The following is a 20,270-nucleotide window of genomic DNA, read 5'->3' as shown; positions in this document are numbered from 1 at the left end:
TCTCTTCTGACTGCTGTTATCAATCTCTTGATATTTTTCCCTCTTTTGGAAAGCTTTAGAAATGCTATCATCATCATCATCATTTTTTTTTTTTTTTTTTTTTTTGCTATTGCGTAGTTGAAATAAAAAAAATTACATTTGTCTTCTCCTTCACCACTATAGCAGTTTACCCAACTATGACGACTTCCGCTTATTTCTCTGTTTTGTGCTACATAGTGGCCTGGTCCCCTTGCACAACGCCTGTTCCTATGGACATTACGAGGTCGCTGAGCTCCTCGTCATTCATGGTGCTGTGGTTAATGTGGCCGACCTGTGGAAATTCACCCCGCTGCATGAGGCAGCTGCCAAAGGCAAATATGAGATCTGCAAACTGCTGCTTCAGGTATTGAAGAGCTCAGATTGAAATCAATTGCTCAGCTTTTTAATTAAAATAATTTCTATTATCAATGCCAGCAAAGTGATGGAGGAAGCGCTGTGTTTAGTGCTGCGTTCACTACAGTATAACAAAGTAATTCCTTGACACAGCATGGTGCTGACCCGACCAAAAAGAATCGTGATGGAAACACCCCTCTAGACTTGGTGAAGGATGAAGACACAGACATTCAGGATCTGCTCAGGGGTGACGCAGCACTGCTGGACGCCTCTAAGAAAGGCTGCTTAGCTCGCGTTAAAAAGCTATGCACTCCAGACAACGTGAACTGTCGAGACACGCAGGGACGTCACTCCACCCCACTGCACCTCGCAGGTACGTGTGGGTCAGAGTATGGTGCTTTCAGATAATACTTCACGTAAGTTTCACCATTGACATGAATGTGTCTCTTCTAGTGCTCAACTATTAAGGGTTTTTTATAATGGCAGATGCTGATACAGATATCTTAGAGAACAGGGAGGCCCATGTAAACATTAAATATGTATTGTAAATAAATATGCACAACATTTCTGCAATAAAGCTAATATTGTTAAAAATACTTACTAAAATATTTTAATATCAATTTGAAAAAAGTCAACTTAAAGGGGATAGTTCACCCAAAAATGAAAATACTGACATTAATTACTCCGCCTCATGTTGTTCCAAACCTGCAAGACATTCATCTTCTGAACACAAATCTGAGTGATTTCTGTCCCTCCATTGACAGCTTTGACACGCTGACGCTTCAAAAAGTTCATAAATAGATCATAAAACTAATCCATATGAATTGAGTTGTTTAGTCCAAATTTTCTAAAGAGACCTAGTCGCTTTATGTGATGAACAGATTGCATTTAGCCTTTTTTTCACATATAAACATTGATCAGCAAACATAAGCAGAAGCTCAACCAAACCTGCTTAACACACAAGAATGAACCTCATTGGTTCTCGCATATCAAGCATGATGCTTGAGCTTCCGTTTACCAAATCTGATGTTGGCATTGATTATTGTTTATGTGAATAAAAAAATAAATTCAATCTGTTCATCATATAAAGTGATCATGTCTCTTTAGAAAATTTGGACTAAACCACTCAATTAATAAGGATTAGTTTTACGATCTGTCAATGGAGGGACAGAAATCTCTCAGATTTCATTAAAAATATCTTAATTTGTGTTCCAAAGATGAACAAAGGTCTTACGGGTGTGGAACGACATGAGGGTGAGTAAATGATGACAGAATTTTAATTTTTGGGTCAACTAATATACAAGTAATCTATTTAAAAAAACAGATACTAAAATACAGATTTATACACAAAGAAAATGTCAAAAACATATAAATAATAAAGAGAATAAACAGTCAGCACAGATGACAGAGCGTACTGATAATTGCATTTTCTCAAATTAAAACACTAGTTATGCATACAAGCACATATTGAACATAGCAGCCAATAAGAAATGGCACACCAGGGATTTAAATCTAGGATGCACAGTTGATTTAAAGGCAAAACCAAAACCTGGAGACCTTATTAAACACACTAGCTTTGTAACGCCTGCTACATTTGCATTAAGAATCAGTTTATTAAGTGCAAATAGTCATTAAAAAATGTACTTAGTCTATGAAGTGATGCTTTCAAGTGCTAACACTACAAAACTGGTATCACTGTAATTTACAGTCCTGTTCACCATTTAAACACTATGTGCTTATTATAATATTGTAATAACCAGGTAGTAAGCCTGAACCCTTAAACCAAACCTTAACTCATGTAATTGCCTTATATTACCCAATACTTTCCTATGTAAGAACACTTTAAGTACACATAAAATAAAGTGCAACCTCAAAACTCTACTAAACATGTTGCATCGTAGGGCTCATATGCGCAAATGAATGAATAAAATATTTGAAAAATATGAAAAAAAAAATTGAAAAAGTATATTTTCATGTTTGTTTTATGTGTATGATTAGCTGGCTATAATAATCTGGAGGTGGCTGAATATCTGCTGCAACACGGGGCAGAGGTGAACTCTCAGGACAAAGGTGGTCTCATTCCTCTACACAACGCTGCATCTTACGGAGTGAGTACTGCTCCAGTGCATGTCAATTAACATGATCAGCTACATACTGTACATACAATAACCCCTACTCAAAAAAGTGTAATAGTTCACAATAAGGTTCCATTAATTAACTAATAATGAGCCATTGTTACAGTATTTATTCATCTTTGTTAATGTTAGTTAATAAAAATACAACTGTTTATGGTTAGTTCATGTTAGCTTAGTTCCATTAAGTAATATTAACAGATAAAACTTTAAATGATTTTAATAATGTATGATTAAATGTTGAAATTAACATCAACTCAGAATCTAAGAATAATAAGAAGTATTTTTCAGTGTCAGTTCATTTTAATTATTATAGTTAACTAATGTTAATAAGTGGAACCTTAATGTAAATGTAAAAAATATTGCATTTCTTTCGTAGTGGTTTGTGTTGTATTTCATTGTGGCTCTTTTTTTAAAAACAATCTTTTTCTTTTTATAAATAAATAAATAATTTAATTATTAATTTAAAATAAGCAAAAATTGCCATTGTTAATGTATTTTATACAGCAGTTCTACTCTGCTTGATTGGTCAAGCTTCATTCTAGCAGTGTTGATATTTTGCAGTTCTGTGTTCAGTAATTAGCGTTTGTACATTGTATCCAAACTGTTGCAGTAGTTGAAAGCAAAAATTTGTCTGAAATGTCAGTTACATAGGGATTAATTGATGATGGGCTATGGAGTGTTTGAAAAATAATGCAAACCCAAGGTGGTATTGAAAGCAAGTTACACCTGCGGTTTGTATTATTTTTCATTTTTTCTATTTATACCACAGTTACCTCATTTTTATTCCAACATTTGTCATATTTGTTTGCTTGGTCAGCATCTTTGACGGTTTTAATTCTTTTGCTGTTGAAGGCTGTAATTTATTTAAAAAGTAACTGAAATAATTTGTCTAAGACATGTGGAACAGACCTGGCACTACTTCATAGCTGTGCATATGCCTTTATACTTTATACAGCCCTGTAGTATAAAGTTATGTAATGCTTCATACATACATGAATTTATCGAAATATGTCATCACTGCAGCACTCTAAAGTGTGTAGTGTGAAGGTCAACTGAACATTTTTGGTTTGTTTCTGTAAAAATCAACCTTTTCCCATTTTCCAGATACCTGCAATCTTAAATTTCACATTTCTTAAATGAATAGTTCACTCAGAAATCGACATTCAGTCACCATTTTTCACCATTATGTCTTCCCAAACCTGTATGACTTTCTTTCCTCCATAGAACTCAGAAAGGGACTTTTTAAAAAATGTTTACAGTTTTTGTTCCAAATATGACAAAGAAGCACCATAAAAGTAATCTTTAACACCTGTGCGCTATAATCCAAGTTATGTGTGAGGAACAGATTGAAATTTCACTGACAATCTTCTTCTCTTCATTTTTTGCTTCAGCAATTTCAAATTTGGCACCACAAAACGGTCAGTCATGCAGGTTTGGAACGACAGTATTTTTTTTTCAGGTTTTATTTTAGTTGTGCAGGTCTTGTGTTCACCTCCTCATATATCATAATAACCTGTTGGGGAAGACAAAAGGGTGCGGTGCCATTTGGCAGCCAGGCATATTCATATTCATGCAGCGACTTTCGTCAGGAAGTGAAAGAGACACCAACCCGAGAGCACGACCGCTCCATGTGTTTCATTGCAGCATGTGGATGTGGCCGCTTTGCTCATCAAGTACAACGCATGCGTCAATGCCACAGATAAGTGGGCGTTCACCCCTTTGCACGAGGCGGCGCAGAAAGGCAGGACCCAGTTGTGCGCCCTGCTTCTAGCGCACGGGGCCGACCCCACGCTCCGCAACCAGGAAGGCCAGTCGCCGCTGGACCTCGTGACGGTATTCACTCTTTGTGTGTGCTTATTGGACAAGCCACATTTGGGAAAGAAGATCTTTCTCCTTGTCGCCATTCGCTTATCTAGCGTTCTGTTCATTTTCTGCACCTCCGATATGGTTAAGCCTTCTCAAGCCAAACTTCTTTTAATCAGGCCAGGGAGAATTATCTCTTAGTTAATTATGTCATAATTCTGTCTGTTTTATATGGCTGGTACTTCTATTCAGTGCTTGAGGAGGCTTACTGATCATTCCATACAACATTGCCTGAAATAGTCCACATTTGCACAAGCAGTAATCTCTGGAGTGGGAAAATATGCCTGTCTTATGCCTGGAGGAAGATATTTAAAGGGATAGATCAATCAATAATGAAAATTCTGTCATCATTAGTGCACCCTCATGGCATTCCAAACCTTTCTTCTGTTGAACATAAAAGTAGTTTTGAAACAAGCAGCCTGAACATTCGCCGGACCTACGACGTAGCCTATACTCTGTATGGTTTTCCTTTATATTTCTGCATTGTTGTCTGCGTCGATTTTTCTTTTTGACCTGAAGGAGGGGTTCTAGCAGACCAATCACAGTACTTGCGGTCTGTGTAGAATCAATGCATTGCTAAATTTTTGGAGAGGTGCATGTCAGGCTACACACAGCCTATGACGTAGATATGGCATAGGTTTGACGCAGAAATATAAATCTGCCTTAAAGGATTAGTTTACTTTATAATTAAAATTTCCTGATAATTTACTCACCCCCATGTCATCCAAGATGTTCATGTCTTTCTTTCTTCAGTCAAAAAGAAATTAAGGTTTTTGAGGAAAACGTTACAGGATTTTTCTACGTATAGTAGACTTCAATGGTTACCAATGGTTTGAAGGTCCAAATTGCAGTTTCAGGGCGGCTTCAAAAGACTCTACATGATCCCAGCCGAGGAATGAGGGTCTTACCTAGCAAAAAGGTCATTTTCTAAAAAAAACCAAAAACAAATTATATACTTTTTAACCACAAATGCTCGTCATACACTAGCTCTGCGATGCGCCACGCATTACGTAATCGCGTTGGAATGGTCACACGTGATGTAGACGAAAGTACAGAGCAAGTTTTTACAATGCAAACGTGCAAAGACTAATTCGAACAACTTTTACCAAAAAAAGGTAAAAGAACAATGTCGGACAATTTTGAAGTTGGACATTTTTCGCCCTGCTGCGGTACTTCTGCATACGTCACATGGAGAATAATCCTGGAACGTTTTCCTCAAAGACCATAATTTCTTTTCGCCTGAAGTAAGAAAGACATGAACATCTTGGATGACATGGGGGTGAGTAAATTATCAGGAATTTTTTTATTCTGAAGTGAACTAATCCTTTAAGGCTGCAACTAATTTTTTTATTATTATTTTCGATTAATCAATCAAATTATTCTATTTTCCCCTGATAAATCTAACAATTATTTACCATTATTTAATCAATTTACCAAAAAATAACTGTATCTTTAGCCATTAATAATAAAAAAAGTCAATAATGTCTCATAAAAATACTTTATTAAAAATAAATTCCCAACATAAAATATAAAGTGCAGAGAATGAAAAGGCATATATTATTAATACAAATGGTGGACCGTGAGTTCAAAATAGATTCAGCCCAGCATTGGCTATTAGATGCAATTTTGCAGTCGGAAATGCAATTTTTTATGTATTTGTATTCATTTAATATTTCAGGAACATGTCCATTTTTTTAATTAAAAAATCCCTCAACTAATGCTGTAAAATATACAGCGAAACCTCTGATTTGCTAAATTAATATAACATTACTATATAGGTTAAAATTAACAATAGAGACCAAACAATTAAATTTAATTGATATACTTCAAATATAACACTCAAATAAAACAAACATTTATTTCTCTTTGTGTTAAATGGTAAAGAGTAGGTCTGCACAATACAGCAAAATTTCACAATGTTCTGAAATGTACAAATTGTGATATGCATATCACAAGGGCTTAACGGAGTTATTTTCATAATTTAAATCGTTTCGAAAAGTCAAAGTTTTTAGGTTGAGGCAGAAAGGGGAGAATAGATATAAAAGGGGAAAATAATATGATATGATACTAAAATAACACTGGGCTGAGTAAATGATGACAAAATCTTCATTTATGTGTGAACTATCCCTATGCATGCCAACTTATTTCACTGGTCTTGTATACAAATTTTTTCTTATTTGCATTTTTGTTCCTGAACTCATGGTCTACATGCTTGAGATCTGACTGACACTCACATAAGTTTGTGACTAAAATGCAAGTCAGTTTGGGAGACATGCAGTCTTGTTTGTCTCACAAAATTGGTCATTACTGACATCAGGATTTTCTGACATCATGCTGCCTCTCTCTCTAGGCGGACGATGTTCGAGCACTCCTCACAGCAGCCATGCCCCCCTCTGCGCTGCCAGCATGCTATAAGCCTCAGGTTATCAGCGTCTCGACATCTGTGGGAGTCGTGCCGTCGAGTCCCACACCACTCTCTTCAAACTCTGGTATGGATGGTCAGTCCGGGACCTTCCCTGAGATGACCACACTTCTGCCGCCTTCTGGAGCCGAAGGGGCCGTAGGCATAGAGGCGAAAGAGGAGGGTGGGTTTATTCAAGATTCTTGCTTGTAGCAAACATTTGGTGACTATACTGTAATCTTTCTTTACATAACCTGGTGGTTTTTCAGGTCTAGCTGTAGAGTTGAGTATCAGCCAATTCCTTCATAACCTGAGCTTGAAACATTTGCTGGAGATCTTTGACAGAGAGCAGGTACTTTCTTCTGTTTCAATGTTCATTACAGTGTTGTAGTCAAAACCAGCTTGTTTGAGTCCAAATCCAGGCCAAGACCGAGAGTAGTTTGAGTCTGAGTCAAGACAGAGTTCACAACAAGACCGAGACCATGATTTTCAGACTACAACACTAGTTTATCATCCTACAACCAGTGTTGGGGAAGCTACTTTCAAACTTTAGCTTGTGAAACTAAAACCAAACAGTGAATGGGGTTCTGAAGATCATAATATCAAACCTGAACCAGTCAATTTTACTAAATACAACAATAACACCCTAATTTATCTGTATCTAAATAATTTTTGTGAATCTTTTGATTTACATGAACTGTCCAAAAGAAACAATTCACTAGAATGACTTAGACTTTCCATATGTGAGAGAGAATTGTTAAGGATGAACTGGCTTACTAGAATGAATCAGACTTTCCAGTGCGACATAAGAACCAAGTAGGATGAACTGACTCACTTGATTTAATTGACCTTTACAGTGCAACATGTGGGACAGATCAACCAATTTACTAGAATGAATCAGACTTTCCAAAGCAACATATGTGAGAGAGAACCATTCAGGATGAACTTATTCACCAGAATGAAGCTGACTTTTCAATGCTACATACAGTGCCCTCCGCAATTATTGGCACCCTTAGTAATTATGAGCAAAAGCAGCTGTGAAAATAAATCTGCATTGTTTATCCTTTTGATCTTTCATGTAAAAAATTCACAAAATTATAACCTTTCATTTAAGGAAAATAATTGAAAGTGGGGGGAAACTTAAATTATGAAATGTTTTCTCCAAAACACGTTGGCCACAATTATTGGCACCCTTTTATTCAAAACTTTTTGCAACCTCCTTTTGCCAAGATAACAGCTCTGAGTCTTCATCTATAGTGCCTAATGAGTTTGGAGAACACCTGAGAAGAGATCAGAGACCATTCCTTCATGCAGAATTTCTTCAGATCCTTCAGATTCCAGCTCCATTCTGGTGCTTCTTCTCTTCAGTTCACTCCACTCATTTCCTTTAGGGTTCAGGTCAGAGGACTGAGATGGCCATGGCAGAAGCTTCATTTTGTGCTCAGTGACCCATTTTTGTGTTGGATTTGATGTTTGTTTTGGATCATTGTCCTGATGGAAAATCCAACCACTGCCCATTATTGGATTTCTATCAGAAGCGGTCAGGTTTTGATTTTTATCTGTTGGTATTTGATAGACTCCATAATACCATGTATCAGAACAAGATGTCTAGGACCTCCAGCAGAAAAAATAGGCCCACAACATTAAAGATCCAGCAGTATATTTAACTGGGCATGGGGTACTTTTTACCCATGTGTGCACCAAACCCATCTGGGGGTTTTGCTGCCAAAATGCTCTTTTTTTAGTTTCATCTGACCATAGAAGCCGGCCCCGCTTGAAGTTCCAGTCGTGTCTGACACTGAATATGCTGGAGATTGTTTCTGGATGAGAGCAGAGGATTTTTCTTGAAACCCTCCTGAACATCTTGTGGGGATGTAGGTGCTTTTGATAATTCTTTTTAGGCTTTCTGAGACTCAAGACTCAACTAATCTCTTCAATTCTCCAACTGTGATCTTTGGAGAGTCTTTGTCACTCAAACTTTCCTCCTCACCGCGCATTAGGATGATTTAGACACACGTCCTCTTCCAGCCAGATTTGTAACATGTTTAGTTGATTGGAACTTCTTAATTATTGCCCTGATCATGGAAATGGGGATTTTCAATGCTTTAGCTATTTTCTTACAGCCACTTTCTATTTTGTGAAGCCCAACAATCTTTTGCTGCACATCAGAACTATATTCTTTGGTTTTACTCATTGTGATGAATGATTATGGGAATTTGGCATTTGTATTTCCTTATGTTTATATTCAATTTCATGCTCCTAGTCACCCTGGTGTGCTTAAAAAATTGTAAATTTGAATGGGAATATACTTCAGAGATATTTTACTCATAAGAATTTCTAGGGGTGCCAATAATTGTGGCCAACATGTATTGGAGAAAAACATTTAGGTTAGAATTTTGTGAATTTTTTGAATGAAAGATCAAAAGGATAAACAATGCAGATTTATTTTCACGTCCACCTTTGCTCATATTTACTAAGGGTGCCAATAATTGTGGAGGGCACTGTATGTGAGAGTTTATGATGAATCAATTCACTAGAATGAATCAGACTTTCTAATGCCACATAGGTGAGAGAAAATTGTTTGGGATGAACCAAATCACTAGAATGAATCAGACTTTCCAGTGCGACATAAGCGAGAGAGTACCGTTTAGGATGAACTAGTTCACTAGGATGAATTGGCCTTTACAGTGCAAAATATGGGAAAGAGAAAATGTTATGATGAACCAATTTATTAAAATGAATCAGACTAGAATGAATCAATGCAACATATGTGAGAGAGAACCATTTAGGTAGGATGAACTGATTCACTAGAATGAAGCTGACTTTTCAAAGTTACATATGTGAGAGAGAACAGTTCATGATGAATCAATTCACTAGAATGAATCAGACTTTCCAATGTGACATATGTGAGAGAGAACCACGTAGGATGAACTGATTCACTAGAATTAATTGTACTTTCCACTGCCACGTATGTGATAGATAACCATTTTGAATGAACTGATTAATTAGAACTAATCAGACTTTTTAATGCCACTTATGTGAGAGAGAACTATTTAGGATAAACTGATTCAGTAGAACGCCACTTATGTGAGAGAGTACCGCTTGGGATGAACTGATTCACTAGAATAAATCAGACTTTCCAAAATGACAAATGTGACTACTAAATGACCAGATTCACTACTGTACAGTACAACCTACAGCAAAAGCTTAGACTTAAACATTTGTAATCTATTAATCTTTATTTAATTTGCCCCCAAAATACATGTTTTAGCTTCAGAACTGTGTGAAATGTTGAGGTCCTCTAGAGTGACAGTTCATTAGTCACATGTTTGGTTTGTGCCGTTAGATAACTCTGGACGTCCTGGTGGAAATGGGACACAAGGAGCTAAAGGAGATCGGTATCAACGCTTACGGCCACAGACATAAGATCATCAAAGGAGTGGAGAGACTTATTAGTGGACCTCAGAGTAAGAGCCTTTTCTGCTTTCATCTAGAACAGTTAATTTGAGAGAGAACTTAATTAGAGATTGGGTTTAAATATCACTTTGATCTGTTTCCACTAAGAACTCTGCTTAACATTGGATCTTTTTCTCAGGACAAGCTGCTTTTTTTAATGGTGTCATATTATACATAAGTTTATTTTTCCTGAAGTCAGCTTTTAATGTTAAAGCTGCAGTCCGCAACTTTTTTTGGTTAAATATTATCCAAAATCAACTTTTGAACAATTTTCTTGTCTCGATTCACAACAGTAAGCTTGTAATAATGTTTTATAATAAGAGCGACATGGTGGATTTCCGCGGGAAATTTGAGCATGCAGCAGTTCCTCTGTGCGTCATTACATCACGTCCGTAAACAAAGGAAGGAGTCCTGTCGAGAGGCTAGTCAGTGATATCACGTGAGGATGCTGCCGGTAGTGGCACATTTATAGCCTTTTCTCACAGCAGCTGAAATAATTAAACTAATAATTTTGATGGTGGATTGTAATCCAGAAAGATCCAAATGACAATCAACAGTGACAAGTGGAGATTCACTCGTAGCCAAAAAGCAAAAGACTTGGACTGTGGAGTGGCTACAGAAATTAAAATCTACAGGTAACGCTAATACACACTAAATACACAGTCACGCAATGCTGATGTTGTTAACATTAACAAATTGAGAACAATATAACAGAATAATAATTTGCACGGTTTGGCATGATCCGAGCTAAGCCATCGTTAGATTTAATCACCATTGGTAGCGTGATTTATTGTAATGCTTTTTTCCTCAGTTGGTCAGAACAAAAGTGGCAGACATGTTACTTAATTGTTCAGATGATATTTTCCAGTGAAAATTCTTATATTGGTCATACTTTGAAGACGTAGAATCTGTGATTCTGAAGTACAGTATTCACACCGGTGCGGTGACTGACAGCAAACATTAGATTCATCCGCGCTGACGAGCTGTGCCGAGGCACAGCCACGTACAGATAACTGTTCCGCATATGACTGCAATCGCATGTTTCAAACAGAGATGGCGACAAAGAGGTAAATTTGCGGACAGCAGCTTTAAACAATGTTATAATGTTAAAAACATGTTAGCACCAACATTAATTTAAATATTTGTTATTACTTTTCTCCCTTTTTGCTTTGATTTCTCGTTTGACCCTTTAAGATTGTAGCTAAAGCTTTTGATTTGCAGATTAATTTGCACTTAAAAGGTTAGTTCACCCAAAAATGAAAATTCTGCCATTAATTATTCACCCTCATGTCGTTCCACACCCGTAAGACCTTCACTCATCTTCAGAACACAAATTAAGATATTTTAAATAAATCGGATGGCTCAGTGAGGTCTGCATTAACAGCAATGGTACTTCCTCTCTCAAGATCCATAAAGGTACTAAAAACATATTTAAAACAGTTCATGTGAGTACAGTGGTTCAATATTAATATTATAAAGCGACAAGAATATTTTTTGTGTGCCAAAAAAACAAATAATGACTTTTTAACAATATCTATTTCAAAACACTGCTTCATGAAGCTTCGGAGCTTTACGAATCGAATCAGTGGTTCGGAGCGCCAAAGTCACATGATTTCAGCAGTTCGACGGGTTGATAGAAGATCCAAATCACTGATTTGATTCGCAAAGCTCCGAAATAGATATTGTTAAATTGTTATATTGTTTTTTTGGCACAAAAAAGTATTCTCGTCGCTTTATAATACTAAGGTAGAACCACTATAGTCACGTGAACTGATTTAAATATGTTTTTAGTACCTTTATGGATCTTGAGAGAGGAAGTAACATTGCTGTGAATGCAGGCCTCACTGAGCCATCGGATTTCATCAAAATTTCTTAATTTGATAAGATATTTCGAAGATGAACGAAGGTCTTACGGGTGTAGAACAACATGAGGGTGAGTAATAAATGACATTATTTTCATTTTTGGGTGAACTAACCCTTTAAATATTTATATCATCACCATCACAGGTTTAAACCCTTACTTGACCCTGAACACGACCAACAGTGGAACAATACTGATAGATCTGTCTCCAGACGACAAGGAGTTTCAGTCTGTTGAGGAGGAGGTAGAGTTTCTTATTTTATGAAGTTTTGTACTGATTTTGTTCGTATGTTTATCATCTCTCTCTTTGAGCTGCTTCTGCCTCAGTCCCTTAGAGATATTTAACAGAATTGCAGCTTTGTTATCCATAAGTGCACTAGGAGAATCCAGTAATAGATGTACATGTTCAAGTGGCTTATTAATTAAAACATCAAAGATGTTCTTTGTTTACTTTTGTTCTCTGAATAGATGCAAAGCACAATAAGGGAACACAGGGATGGTGGCCATGCAGGTGGAATTTTCAACAGATACAACATTGTGAAGGTAAGAGGTTTGGATGTCTTCATAGTTAGTGTTTTTTTTTTTTTTATATTAGGCTGTTTTACACTTTGGTTGCTTTGTTTCTACACCGCTCACCTACCTCTGCAGGTGTCTTTTCACATTGTATTACTTTCAGGATTTCCAACAGTCATGGTAAATCCAGAAATGTTAGAGAATTGTTTTTCCTTGGCTGGAAAATCATGTAAATTAATAAAATTTCATATACCTTGAATGCAATACAAGTTCCATTTATATATCCATAAATGTACATTTTGTAGATTTTTCTAGTTAAGTGCAATATTTCCTTGTTCTTTTTTGGTAAGTAAAAATAGTAAGTTTAAAAAGAACACATTTTTTTATTATTATTATTAGTAGTAATTTGGTTGAATAGCATTACTAATGGTTCACTTTAGGAAAATTACAGCAAATATTTTTATATCCAATTGAATCAAACTTTGACATCAAATAGATTTGGTTCCATAACAAAAACTGTGGTGTTACAATGCCTTTGACCATTTTTTCTGGTTCGTTGAAGATATACTCATCAGTTCAAAGAGGAAAGGTGCAGTCACATTACAGATTTTGGGGAAATTCGCAGACAAAAAGGTCCATTTTACATTTTCAATAGTGCAATATTCACACAGAAAATCACTTTCAAACAAAACAGCTTTCTGTTGGTCAACACGGCAAATCTGTGAAAAACTTGAAATCTTTCTCCTTCATGCAAAATTGCAGATCGCCTGAATTCCTATTGAAATGGCTAAATTTCGCCCATGAAAATTTGTCGAAATACAAAGTTCTGTTATGAAATTCTAGATGGCGCAGACTGATATGTCCTTAACTCAATCTTCTTTTAATCACATCATTCTCTATAGGGCACAGCTGTTTGAGCAGCTCATTGGCTACTGATACAGCAGGAACCAGTCTTCAAATACTTGGTCAGCATCCGCTGTAGCAGTTTGCAGCGCTCTTTCAGAAACCCTTCACCTTCCCCAGCTCCACCTGTATAGATCTTCATGAATGCTATTGTACAGCAGCAGCATGTCTTACTTGTTCACAGCAGTGTGTCGTGTACTGTATGTATTGGCAGAAACAAGTCCTGTACTTGCTCTGCAGCAGTAATAATGAACAGCTGCAGCGTAGCAGATCTATTCCAACAAGACCAAACATATTAACATCATATCCATTACCATGCCAAACACTCTGAGAGTTGTCATGACAGAACAACAATAATTGTGACTGCACCTTAAAACTTAAACAAGATAGAAAATAAAACATATATTAAAGAAAACACTTTATAATATTTTGTTAACATTAAATGCATAAGGCATTGTGAACTAACAATGAACAATACTTTTACAACATTTATTTATCCAGGTTAATGTCAATTTGCACATACACACATACATGTTATATAAATTAGTATCAGTTAATATTATTAACAGACATGATTTAAAAATGAATTGTATATTTATATGTTAAAATGAACCTAGATTAATGTGTAGATATATATGTGTGTGTGTGTATGTGTATGTAATATATATGTGTACAATATGATTTATTGTTGCTGGTTCATGAGTTTAGTTAAGTTGTTCATGCCGAATGCATTAAATAACTAATGTTATCAATTTAAAAACTGCCACTGAAATCTTTTCTTTTTTTTCTTTTCTTTTTGGTCCCAGATCCAGAAGGTGTGCAACAAGAAGCTGTGGGAGAGATACACCCATCGCAGGAAGGAGGTTTCTGAGGAGAATCACAACCATTCCAATGAACGCATGCTGTTCCATGGTGTGTGATCTGTCTATCCATCCAAGGCTTGGTTTGGTTTAAATGACGCATTCATTCACTGCTATTGTCATTAGGGCTGTAATAAACTAATAGATAGAATCGATAATTAAAATAATCAAAAACTAATTTAATTGATTAATCTCATCTGCCTACTTTGCACTGAAAATATTCACCAGTCACATCACTTTACAACAGTGAATACCTCATATGGATAGACAAAAACCATCCGGAAAACAGCAGAGGATGTAGAGTGAGCTGCTTCTGGAAAAGTGCATGACTCAAGTTGACTCAACACAATTAGTTGTATTTGTATGAGAGCAGTATCAGTAAAGGGACTGTTGTAATGGAATATAAATGTAATATGTTCATATGTTCCTGTACCTTGTACCAGTTGACATTTAGTCTGTGCTTTTTAATTTAGTAATTTTTAACTTATACTTTCAAGTAGAACGCAGTTTGAATTTAAAATCCTTTTTTGCACATAATGTTTAATTGCACATAGCCTACATATATAGATACATTCACTTTATCTGTTTTCATTGCCTTCAAATTCCACATTGTTTGGGCAGGATGTGGAATAACAATTTTGTAAATAAATAGATTAAAAATAATTTGTTTAATTAAAATAATTTTTTGGGGGGATTTGTGATATTACTCATTTGATTATTCGATTAATCAAAGAAATAATCAACAAATTAATTGATTATCAAAATAATCGTTAGTAGCAGCCTAATTGTGATCAATCAAATCTTGAAGAAATGCTTCTGCTTTCCCAGGGTCACCGTTTGTAAACGCCATCATTCACAAGGGCTTCGATGAGAGGCATGCATACATTGGGGGAATGTTCGGGGCCGGGATCTACTTTGCGGAAAACTCTTCCAAAAGCAACCAGTATGTTTACGGAATAGGAGGAGGAACAGGGTGCCCTCTTCACAAGGACAGGTCATGTTATGTGTGTCAGAGGTGAGATGAGATCCCGTTACAGCGCATGGAGGCCAGGGCTCTCATTTAAGTGGCTTCACGTTTCCCATCACATTGTGCAGGTCTAAGTGTTTTTACAGCAAAGTGTTGCCTTGTGGTGTTCTATTGCAAAACCTTGAGAAGAAATTGATTTCCTATTTCCTTTCTAAAGTGCTTGATTTTGGCTCTGTCTACCCATCCCAGGCATCTTCTGTTCTGCCGTGTGACTTTGGGAAAGTCCTTCCTTCAGTTCAGCGCTATGAAGATGGCCCACTCGCCACCAGGCCACCACTCAGTCACTGGCCGGCCCAGTGTCAACGGTCTTGCTCTGGCGGAATATGTCATCTACAGAGGAGAGCAGGTAGTACAGCAACAGGCTCCAGAATTGTCCATCTATTGTCAACAAGAAATGGCATTCTCAACCCATTTTACAAACCCGATTCCACAAAAGTTGGGACACTGCACAAATTGTGAATAAAAAAGGAATGCAATAATTTACAAATCTCATAAACTTATATTTAATTCACAATAGAATATAGATAACATATCAAATGTTGAAAGTGAGACGTTTTGAAATGTCATGCCAAATATTGGCTCATTTTGGATTTCATGAGAGCTACACATTCCAAAAAAGTTGGGACAGGTAGCAATAAGAGGCCGGAAAAGTTAAATGTACATATAAGGAACAGCTGGAGGACCAATTTGCAACTTATTAGGTCAACTGGCAACATGATTGGGTATAAAAAGAGCCTCTCAGAGTGGCAGTGTCTCTCAGAAGTCAAGATGGGCAGAGGATCACCAATTCCCCCAATGCTGTGGTGAAAAATAGTGGAGCAATATCAGAAAGGAGTTTCTCAGAGAAAAATTGCAAAGAGTTTGAAGTTATCATCATCTACAGTGCATAATATCATCCAAAGATTCAGAGAATCTGGAACAATCTCTGTGCGTAAGGGTCAAGGCCGGAAAACCATACCGGATGCCCGTGATCTTCGGGCCCTTAGACGGCACTGCGTCGCATACAGGAATGCTACTGTAATGGAAATCACAACATGGGCTCAGGAATACTTCCAGAAAACATTGTCGGTGAACACAATCTTGCCATTCGCCGTTGCCGGCTAAAGGTAAAAAAAGAAGCCATATCTAAACATGATCCAGAAGCGCAGGCGTTTTCTCTGGGCCAAGGCTCATTTAAAATGGACTGTGGCAAAGTGGAAAACTGTTCTGACGGATCAAAATTTGAAGTTCTTTTTGGAAAACTTGGACGCCATGTCATCCGGACTAAAGAGGACAAGGACAACCCAAGTTGTTATCAGCGCTCAGTTCAGAAGCCTGCATCTCTGATGGTATGGGGTTGCATGAGTGCGTGTGCCATGGGCAGCTTACACATCTGGAAAGGCACCATCAATGCTGAAAGGTATATCCAAGTTCTAGAACAACATATGCTCCCATCCAGACGTCGTCTCTTTCAGGGAAGACCTTGCATTTTCCAACATGACAATGCCAGACCACATACTGCATCAATTACAACATCATGGCTGCGTAGAAGAAGGATCCGGGTACTGAAATGGCCAGCCTGCAGTCCAGATCTTTCACTCATAGAAAACATTTGGCGCATCATAAAGCGGAAGATGTGACAAAGAAGACCTAAGACAGTTGAGCAACTAGAAGACTGTATTAGACAAGAATGGGACAATATTCCTATTCCTAAACTTGAGCAACTTGTCTCCTCAGTCCCCAGACGTTTGCAGACTGTTATAAAAAAGAAGAGGGGATGCCACACAGTGGTAAACATGGCCTTATCCCAACTTTTTTGAGATGTGTTGATGCCATGAAATTTAAAATCAACTTATTTTTCCCTTAAAATGATACATTTTCTCAGTTTAAACATTTGATATGTCATCTATGTTGTGTTCTGAATACATTTTGAAATTTGAAACTTGCACATCATTGCATTGTTTTTATTCACAATTTGTACAGTGTCCCAACTTTTTTGGAATCGGGTTTGTAATAGGTTAATGAGATGAGATAAAAAGTGTAGGCCAGATTTGTTTTGTTTTTTTTGGCAGTTTACTGGATTGATAAAGTGTTTCATACTAGAATAAAGCAAGTACCATTCACAATTTCTTCATAAAATGTAAAAGTCTAGTATTCTAAATAATATTGCGAATCATTCCAATATGCTGATTTGCTGCTCAAGAAACATTTCTTATTATTATCAATGTTGAAAACAGTTTTTGCTTCTTAAAATTTTTGTGGAAATGATGATACAGCTTTATACGATTCTTTGGTGAACAAAAAGTTCAAATGAACAGCATTTATTTAAAATAGAAATTAAGAATTTTAAATGGGCGGAAAATCTCATTATGAGAGAAATGTTTTTCTCTAATACACACTGCTCACAAATAATCATACCCTTTTATTCAATACTTTTTGCAACCTCCTTTTCCCAAGACAACAGCTCTGGGATTTACCAAGGGTATGAATAATTTTGAGCATGACTGTATATAAATACACACACACACATTATGTCATGTGAAACTAACAGTGCTTTTGTCATTTTGCATCCCAAGGCTTATCCGGAATATTTGATCACGTACCAGATCATCAAACCGGATGGTTCTTCAGATTAACACACAACAGCTGAAACACACGGGTCTTTCCATCTCAGAGGAGAGAAACTGCTTGTTTATTGCATGCAATTTTTTATACAATGTATAATGTTATTCTCTTCCTACAGCTGACTGCTTTTATCTCATTTACAGCAACTTATTAATGAAATGTCAGACAAACTGGCCTTACCCGTTCAGTCACTAACACTGGTCACAAAAGGTGCATTTCCTTTTCTTATCCATCACAAAGTTTACTTATTTATTTTACAAAGACAATTGTATATATTTTGTACTAATTAATTTATTGATGTTTGTATCATAAGAAATCTATGCCTGAGATGGAAATGTTTGCCACTATCCTGCAGTTTTACATAGTGTGAGTACAGGGATTGTTCTGAAGGTTATTTGGTGGCATCAGACCAATTGAAAAGCATCCAGTTTTCAAGATAAAGATTATTTGGCAGAACAGGATGAGACTTAATCCAAATATCAAATTGTCTTGCAATGACTTCTGGTTTGCATTGTTGACCTCCAAAAAAGTGTGAATTTAACTTTCAAAAAGACTCACAGAATGTGTCATGATGATGCAAAACTGTTTAATTGCTGAACAAGATAACTTGATTTTTGCTTCATTCTCAGTCTGCAACGTTTTGGGTGCTTGAACGAATAGTTTCTGGGGTTTGATATGAAGATGCTGCTTTTCTGTCACAGAGGTTCAGGAGTATTTGTACCCTGTTGTGCATGAACATGTCAGTTATTCCTCTTGTAATGTCATGTTGATGATGTTTTACTTTGTCCTACAAACAACAGCGTCAACAACAGTAGGATCAAATAAAGAGATGCTTTTTATCAATCTCTGGTATTGTTTCTGTCGATATCACACAAAGTGAACCTGTTCCTCCATCTCAATGCAGCAGTCATTTGTGAAACTAACAAATGGCCAACAGGGGGCATTATTTTGCTTTGGGTGAAACTGAAAAGCCAAAACCTTACAGAGAGACTATGATGGTATCAGGGGTAATAGATTTATGTACCATGGTATTTACATGACATTTAAAAACATAATTATAGCATGGTAATATATACTATTTTGGTAAAAAGCTTGTGTTAACTGCAAGCTATAGCCTCTGCTTAAATGTAGAAACGGAAAAGTACAGAGAAGCTTATCGTGACATTAATGGGTTTTTAGCTACCATAGTGTTTTAAAGGGTTTTTTTCCCCCCATGATAAATATGGGTAAACAACATGTTTTTTATAGAGCATTTCAGTATTCATGTGCCCTGTTATCTTTAATCAAAATAACTTCCCTACCCTCTTTTTTTCTTTGTTCTTTTATCAAATATTTACTTGCAGAGTACAAAAGTGAGAAATAAGCCAAAAGAGAAGAGACATTTGAAATGAGAAAGTGAAAAATATTAATAAAAGAAATTTCAATTAGAGGAAATATCATTTAAACAGATCACATAAACATAACAATCCTCCCCACAACAAATAAAATAATATTAAATGCGACATCTCTTCTCTGATTTACAGTCTATGGTTTACTGGCGCGAAAGTAGAGATGGTCCTCACTGCAGAACATGAGATCCAGGGGGCGGAGTTGGATCTAGATCCAACTCCTCCCACTTTATATAGCGCGCTACTCCAGAAGAATCGGCATATTTGTGAAGTTGCTGGGAGTGGTCGCCGGCGCCAACGTTTACGCTAATCAATGTAAGTTCACATTTGATTATTAATATAGTCGAGATAGATTCATGATTTAGTTTACGACTGTAAGTAATTATCATGATTAAATATATGTTAAAGTTTTGAAAGTGTCCATACTTTTTGATTGTGCCAAGATGTGTTTATATAGTTAGTTATTCATTAACGGTAGGCCGTTTAATAGCGCTAATCACAGCTAGCATGTACGTGTATAACTCTGCAGAGGTGATCTATCTAATTATCTAGCTCTTTATCTTTCTTTATCGACCGAAGAAAGACGGACATTTACATCTTGGATGACATGGGGGTGAGTAAATTATCAGACTAAGCCATGGTGGTTTATTTAGAAATATGACAATTTTCAAATTCCATTTTGAAATTCCATCTAACGTTACTATGCCCAAATCTGTTGAAATTCAGTAGTTAGCACTAGGCAGGTTATATAATAATTTGGTTTAGGCCTAGTAAACCAATGAAAGAATGACATGTTCTTTGACATCTTCTTTTAAGAATGACCATAGCTTTTTTATTTATGATTTTAAAAATATATATTGTGTTTACTTTCTGCATGTATATGTTTT

The 20,270-nt window shown here is 36.4% G+C and overlaps 1 protein-coding gene across 8 annotated transcripts in view; it reads left to right on the top strand.

The window, feature by feature from the left end:
• Window positions 1–18,822, top strand: part of LOC137007965 (poly [ADP-ribose] polymerase tankyrase-2) — a 31,795-nt gene extending 12,973 nt beyond the window's left edge. For 2 of the 8 annotated variants that reach the window (XM_067369691.1, XM_067369690.1), the window contains exons 15-27: window positions 217–382; window positions 526–745; window positions 2,371–2,480; window positions 6,721–6,955; window positions 7,041–7,123; window positions 10,118–10,238; window positions 12,235–12,332; window positions 12,557–12,631; window positions 14,311–14,416; window positions 15,193–15,379; window positions 15,581–15,737; window positions 17,828–17,852; window positions 17,947–18,822. In XM_067369691.1, the coding sequence (XP_067225792.1) occupies window positions 217–382; window positions 526–745; window positions 2,371–2,480; window positions 6,721–6,955; window positions 7,041–7,123; window positions 10,118–10,238; window positions 12,235–12,332; window positions 12,557–12,631; window positions 14,311–14,416; window positions 15,193–15,379; window positions 15,581–15,737; window positions 17,828–17,852; window positions 17,947–18,020 (1,657 nt within the window). In that variant the 3' untranslated portion in view covers window positions 18,021–18,822. Of the gene's footprint in view, window positions 1–216; window positions 383–525; window positions 746–2,370; window positions 2,481–4,151; window positions 4,341–6,720; window positions 6,956–7,040; window positions 7,124–10,117; window positions 10,239–12,234; window positions 12,333–12,556; window positions 12,632–13,163; window positions 13,235–13,503; window positions 13,567–14,310; window positions 14,417–15,192; window positions 15,380–15,580; window positions 15,738–17,827; window positions 17,853–17,946 lie in introns of those variants that run through there. The other 6 variants (XM_067369694.1, XM_067369693.1, XM_067369698.1 and 3 more) reach the window with 5 other exon arrangements.
• Window positions 18,823–20,270: the final 1,448 nt, after the last annotated feature.

Source organism: Chanodichthys erythropterus, chromosome 19 (genome assembly GCF_024489055.1).
Source record: "Chanodichthys erythropterus isolate Z2021 chromosome 19, ASM2448905v1, whole genome shotgun sequence".
Lineage (NCBI taxonomy): Eukaryota > Metazoa > Chordata > Actinopteri > Cypriniformes > Xenocyprididae > Chanodichthys > Chanodichthys erythropterus.
The sequence above is the reverse complement of the archived record's forward strand: the minus strand, read 5'-3'. Positions and strand labels throughout refer to the sequence as shown.